At 34.2% G+C, this 7,335-nt stretch overlaps 1 protein-coding gene across 1 annotated transcript in view; it reads right to left on the bottom strand.

Moving 5' to 3' along the window:
• Positions 1-7,335, bottom strand: part of LOC106873961 (adhesion G-protein coupled receptor G6) — a 72,015-nt gene that overhangs the window by 33,123 nt on the left and 31,557 nt on the right. The window contains exons 9-11 of the mRNA XM_052971313.1: positions 7,175-7,233; positions 5,301-5,446; positions 1,591-1,720 (exon numbers count right to left, since the gene is read on the bottom strand). Of these exons, the coding sequence (XP_052827273.1) occupies positions 1,591-1,720; positions 5,301-5,446; positions 7,175-7,233 (335 nt within the window). The remainder of the gene's footprint in view (positions 1-1,590; positions 1,721-5,300; positions 5,447-7,174; positions 7,234-7,335) is intronic.

Here is a 7,335-nt window from a genome sequence, read left to right as displayed (position 1 = left end):
TATATATATATATATATATATATATATATATATATATATGTGATGGGCTAACGAAATTTGCATTAGTTTTTGTATGAAAAAAAAGGAAAAAAAGAAAGGGAACAGGGAAGATTGTTTGTAGTTTGTAAAGAAAACGTTAAATGTGCCTGAAAAAGAAAACATGATCTTTCCTGCCAACTAAAAGACATAAAGAATTATGAAAGAAGGCGAATAAGTACTAGGGGTGGGGGAAAGAAGAGAGAACTAACACCCATTGTTCTAGAACACCCAGAATAAAAATGTAAACACTGGAAAGTCTTTCCCTCTATTCATTACTAAATGTCTTTCCCTCTTCTTCATTGTTAAAACTAAAGAAGCTAGAAAAGATCGATCATATTTCAGTCTAATTGTTATTGTAAATGACTGATGCTTTCCTTTCTCTGTCTCTATTGCTTCACTCCTTTACTCTATGGTTAAGAGAGTGACGGTGCGTGGCTCAGTGGTTAGGGGTATTCGACCAAGTCACGAGTATGATTCCTGGCAGCACGCTGTGTTCTTGAGTAAGGTACTCTACTTCACCTTGCTGCAGTCCACTCAGCCGGCAAAAGTGAAACCCTCAAATGCCACTGTTAGGACCGGATTAAAACCCATAGTGACCCTAACAACTAAAAAGATTTTCCTGCCCCTATATAGGATCTTTTTTCATTTTCTTGCAACCACCTGAAGGTTTATCCTGTTCCAGTCCTCTCAGCTGGCCAAAATAAGTTGTAGCTGTAATTGAAAGGGGCCAGCCTCGTTATATTCTGTGTGAGATTGAATCTTTCTGTGAACAACGTTAACGGTATGCATGTCTGTGGAGTACTCAGCCACTTGCGAGTTAATTTTATCCTCGTGTGGTAATGAAAAGTGAAAGTGACATCCAATATTTACTGTAGTTGTCTTTGATTTAACGATGTGTCTATGTATCTATGTATCAACTTTTCTTTTGATCTATGTATCTACTTTACTTGCGATGTGATAAACATTTAAAAACACAAAATGAATGCCATCACCACTCACTGTCTTTCACTCTCTCTCTCTCTTTTACTTCCTCTCTATTCTCCTCTCTCTCACTTTGCCACTCACTTCTTCCTCTGAAGGAAATGTGACACACACCACAGGTACATACAAAAAGAACAAGCTGGTGTATTAACATTATTGATTATACCAGCTTCTTGACAAAATATAAAATAGCTGAACTCATGAACATAATTTAGTCATCTTAATCACATAAGGTTGTTTATTTACCAAACGATACAATATTCTCTCACAATCTCTACCATACAGCATTCTCTTAGATTCTCTATCATGTAACCTTTCTTACAATCTATCCCGTGAAACATTTGCTCATAATCTGTACCACTAAATGTTCTCTCACAATGTCTACCATGTAGTGTTACCTCACAATTTCTACCATGCAGCATTCTTGTATCAAGTGTTTTACCTATTATATATACTACTTATTATAATATATATATAACTTTCTCTCATTATCGCTATCATGTAGAATTCTCTCACAAAAAGATGCAACTGAAGACTCAAAATTAAAGGAAAATAAAAATGCAGACATACCATTGTCTTGTTGCCACATTTCCATGACATGGAATCCTCACAGTTGTTCCTGTTTTAGTTACTTGCCAATACAATGTTTCTTTGTTAGTTGATGTAGTACTTTCACAGCAGAAATCGTGCTCGCGAAGACCTGTTGGGGCAAGTGAAATCAAAATCGTAATTGAACCATACTCGATGACTGGCACCTGTGCCAGTGGAACACTAACAGCACTGTCCGAGCGTGTTCATTGCCAGAGCAGCTGTCTGGCTTTCATGCTAGTGGCCTGTAAATAGCACCATTTGAGCATAATCGTTACCAGCGTCGCCTTCTAGCACTTGTGCTGGTGGCATGTTAGAAAATCATTCGAGCAAGGCCATTGCCAGTGCCGCTGGACTGGCTCCCATGCAGGTGGCACACAAAAAACACCTTTTTGAGCGTGGCCATTGCCAGTACCATGTGACTGGCCCTCGTGCCGGTGGCACGTAAAAGCACCCACTACACTCTCGGAGTGGTTGGCGTTAGGAAGGGCATCCAGCTGTAGAAACTCTGCCAGATCAGATTGGAGCCTGGTGCAGCCTTCTGGCTTGCCAGTCCTCAGTCAAATCGTCCAACCCATGCTAGTATGGAAAGTGGACATTAAACGATGATGATGATGATGATGATGATGATATATATTAGAAAATCATTAGTGCGGTTAATATACTGGAAAATACATGAACATTAGTAAACATGAGTAAGCAAGTACTTATGTTTCAATTAATATAGTAGTAGTATCATCATTAGGATACTGTTTATAAGATTAATAGTTATAATAATATTAATAATATATAGATGTGTTGACTTTCTGAGGGCAATGTAACACAGTATATTACCAAAATATATGGAGCAATATTTTTGCATAGTAACATAATATTCTGAATATTTAACAGAAGGACATTTTCTAATTATTGAGTAGTCATCATCAAGTTAGTTTTAGTCTTAACTCTGTTACCAAATTATTAATGAATTCTCTGGAAAAGAGTTCATCACATCAAACTAATTTTATTCATTTCCCTTTCAGAATATCTAAGGAAAGAGATATTTACTTCCTTATTCACATATGTAAGGAGTATGTATAGTTGTAACATACATGCTCTCAATAAGAAATGTATGTGGTGTAGAATTGTGCTTGTAGACTATATCCCTTTTGCATTTCTATTATTTTGTTATTTCTCTTTAATGTCTCCTCTGTGTATATTATATACTGTGAAGATTGTGCTACACATTTTAGAATGCCTGATATTGTTCAGATTATGTGCTATGTGGGCTATGTTACATGTTTTAAAGTGTCTGGTAATGCAGATTATGTGCTGTACAAATTGCATGTGTTGTTTTATTCTGTGGAAGTTGTGTAGAATGTGAGTTATGCAAGTTGATAGCAAGATGTATTACAGTATTGAGTGTATACAATTGTATGTTTTTTGTTATTTTATTGAGTGGTGATTGTGTGAGGTATATATCTCGTGTATTGCAATATATTGTAGGGTTGCTAATCTGAACAGTATGTGTTGTGTAGGTTATGATATATTGCTGTGTGGCTATTCTGTACAGTGCATGCAGTGTGCGTTCTGATATATTGTTGTGTTTCTGCAGAGTATTATTTGACTGAACTGAGATGGTGTAATTGCCCAGTGACCATAGTTACAAGCTTGATTGTGTTTCAGACACTGGAAGGTCAGGTCAGCCAAAAATGATTTTCTTACCCAAAAACTGGAATCTCATAGTTTTTTAGCTAAGAAAATGCCCTGATGAAATTCCAGTCCGAACTGATCAACAATTCACATAGAGAGAATAAAATTCATCCTTCAAAACAACTTCTTCATTTTCAAGAAAAACTCCTACCAACAAATATCAAGAACTGTGATAGGCAAAAAAGTTGCCCCAACATATGCCAACTTTTTCATAACTTGTCTAGATGCTCAAATGTATGAACAAACCAAAACAAGGTATGATATCAACTTACAAAAGTTATCAGGTGAAAAACTGGAAATGTTACTTAGATGACTGCCTTATTCTGTGAACATACAATCTTAATGAATTCAATAATTTCAAATTCCTACTCAGTAGTATCAATAACAGAATTCAGTTCACCACCGTATTTAACAATAAACAACTACCCTTCCTTGAAATTTTGATTATTAAGACTGACATGAACATGCCAAAAGACATCTACTACAAACTAACAGACTGTAAACATTACTAACAATTTTTTCATGTCACTCAAAACATATCAAATCCAATATTCCACATAACCTAACTAGAAGAATCCGAACAATTGTTTTCAATCTGGATGTTCAGAATAAGATATTCCTTGAATTAAAACAGGCATACTTGAAAGAAAGTATGTCTACTCTAATTGAAAATAGAACAGAAAGTGCCAATGTATTAAACATTGAAGAAGTGCAAAGAGCCAAAAACAGTTTAGATACACCTAGAACTCTATTTATAATAACAACACATAATCCAAGAAACATAGAAACATTCAGCATTATCCATCAGAACATCCCGTTATTGAAGCTAAATCCAAGAATCAAAAAGGTACTTGAATAGTACAAAATAATGAAATGCAAAAGGCAACCAAAGTCCATAAAATTTACTTACCAATGTGAAACTACTAACTATGAATTCAATTCCAACAGTTGAAAAGTATGGCTGATCCAACTGTAGAATATGTGAGAACTTTATTGAGGACAATGCTAACAAATTTAGATCAGCACAAGCTTTTACTATGAAAAGACAGTTTACTTGTTCTTTAAAGAATTTAATTTATGTCATTAAATACAATGGGTGCAGGGAAGACTACGCTGGACAAACTAAACCCACTTTAAGAATGAGACTAAATATTCATTGTCAACGAATACATGATCCCAAAACAAGACAAATTCCACTCAGTGAACATCTGAACATATGCACAGAAATCAAATCTCTGAAATTTATTGTCTTTCCAGACAATACTCCAGAACAAACAAGAACTAGCAAGGAAAGTTCTTTTATTAAAAAATACAAACCACTGCTGAACAGGTTATAAAAAACATCAGTAATACATGATTCTCTTTTTCCTATGAATTAATTATTGTAGAATGTCTATTTGGGCTAGTCCTTAAGAAAACGAAAATACATGTAGCAGCTATCATCTATTTTATTTACTCCACACCTCATTAGCTTACTTACCCCACAGCTTAATTATCGTAATATTTCTTACTAACAAGTCTAGGAAAAATTATTATTCACTATATTTTATTTTTATCTTCCACCTACCATACTTAATGGGCAAACTTTGAAATTTATTATTGCATAGCTCTCCAATAATATTTTTACTAACTATTCCAGGAAAAACTATAATCCAACAGTATATCAAGAGTGATTTAATGAACATTAAGTTAATTTGATAAGTGTAATGCATGAAATTCTTTGTGCTTATGTCATTTATGTAAATTTTATTACTAAATCAAATTATATATATACTCATATATGATAAGTCCTAGTTCTCTTGCTTTTCCTAACAAACCTATATATACATACATAAATATAAACATACATACATATGCTCACACACACATGCACATATATATACCCACCATCAGTACTATAATACCATACTGAAAATAATGATGAGGATGGGGGGAAGTGAGGAGGAGAATTAAGGGTGTGATAATGATATTGATAATATAATACAAACTACACCACTCACCTCCGCTAGCTATTTGAGTTCTAATTAGCATGTCAAATTTCTTTGATTGAGCCAGAATAGTGCTTATATTTCTACGATGGTCGTATTCAGAAATGTTTTTGAGCACTGTGCAGTAAATATTAAACATTACTTGATTTTGGTATAATCTGAAACAGGATTTTGAAAAGATAGCAATAACAAAATTCAGCAGATTTTTAAGTATGCAGTAATCCACCTAGTTTTAAGAAAGACTATCTGGTTCTAATAACAGAAATCTAAATTTCACTATCATATAACACTAAACAGAAAGTTCAGTTAAACTTTCCTTTGTCTATATTGAATACCAATGCAACAAAACTGATGTGTACCAACCATATTTTCTTTACATTATTTTGATATAGCTACTCTCTTAATGATTAAACAAACACACTATATTCTACAACACACACCTAAACACTGTGTGGTGGAGTGTACTTCATGGTCCCTGAACTAATTGATATTTGATATATTTAGAATAGAAGGCAAGGTGTATGCACTTTCTACAACCATGACTATATTTGGTGTTTTGGTGTGCTCAAACAAGTTAAACAAGAGAACAGCAACATCAAGAACAGGATCCAGTGACGATTGTTGGCACTCCGTCGCTTACGACGTCGAGGGTTCCAGTTGATCCGATCAAAGGAACAGCCTGCTCGTGAAATTAATGTGCAAGTGGCTGAGCACTCCACAGATACGTGTACCCTTAACGTAGTTCTCAGGGATATTCAGCGTGACACAGTGTGACAAGGTTGGCCCTTTTAATTACAGGCACATCAGAAACAGGAAGTAAGAGTGAGAGAAAGTTGTGGTGAAAGAGTACAGCAGGGTTCTCCACCATCCCCTGCCGGAGCCTCGTGGAGCTTTAGGTGTTTTCGCTCAATAAACACTCACAACGCCCGGTCTGGGAATCGAAACTGTGATCCTATGACCGTGAGTCCACTGCCCTAACCACTGGGCCATTGCGCTTCCACTCCAGTGACAATTATAGCATCAGTAACAGTAATGTGAATGATGGCTGATTTTAGATCCAGGCTTAAATGAATCTTGGATGAATACATTTTTCCTCAGCCATTGCAGTACTGAGCAAACCGTTTAAGAAAAAATTATTATCTAGGTTTATTTTAATTAATTATCTTCTTCAATGATTTTCAGACAGTGGGATATGATTTCTGACATACAATTTCATGCCAATGAAAATGTGCTTCACTGGGCTCACTTATTTTTAGTGTGATACATGGAGATAAATTATTTTATAGTGAAGGAATCACTTACATGCATAGACATGTATGACATCAAGTATTATAAGCCTTAAATACATTATAACTAGAGTGACTCAAACTCCATATTTTATCACTTGCTGGTTGATGATATGGACAGTTATATTACCAAGTAACTTCCACCTGTTCTTCTCAAACAAGGTAATTCAAGATATTTTCTGCTATGTCTATTTGGGCAATTTTATCTCCAAAGGATATTTAGTCAATCACGTAACACCAGCGAGATATATATTATAAATTAACACCTGAAAGTAATAATTTATGTCACATATATATACTACATGTATAAAAATTATGTACTCTAATGTCTAAAATAACTATATATTCCACCTCAATTCCATGTTTGCATCAAGGGATAACCTTACAAAACAAATAATTAATGAACAGTAGGTATGTAGGTGTTTCACACCAAATGTTGTTATCAATGGTGCATTTCTTGAAGTTGCAAATACATAAATTGTGGGTCAGTAGTGGAACATTCTTAGTTATGGTAATACTTAATACATACCTACAATAGAAAATTACTGGGAACAAAAATAAATAAAAGTTGTATAAAATTGGTAAATGCATTATGCTTACCCACAATACTCAACTTTGATTGAACCTGCAAGTTTTGATTCCAATTCCATTTGCATGTCCTGAATATATATAAATGTGTGTGTGTATATATATATGTATATATGTGTATATATATGTATATATATATATATATATATATATATATATATATATATATATAT

This window comes from Octopus bimaculoides, chromosome 10 (assembly GCF_001194135.2).
Source record: "Octopus bimaculoides isolate UCB-OBI-ISO-001 chromosome 10, ASM119413v2, whole genome shotgun sequence".
NCBI lineage: Eukaryota > Metazoa > Mollusca > Cephalopoda > Octopoda > Octopodidae > Octopus > Octopus bimaculoides.
This window is presented reverse-complemented; position numbering and strand designations above follow the sequence as displayed.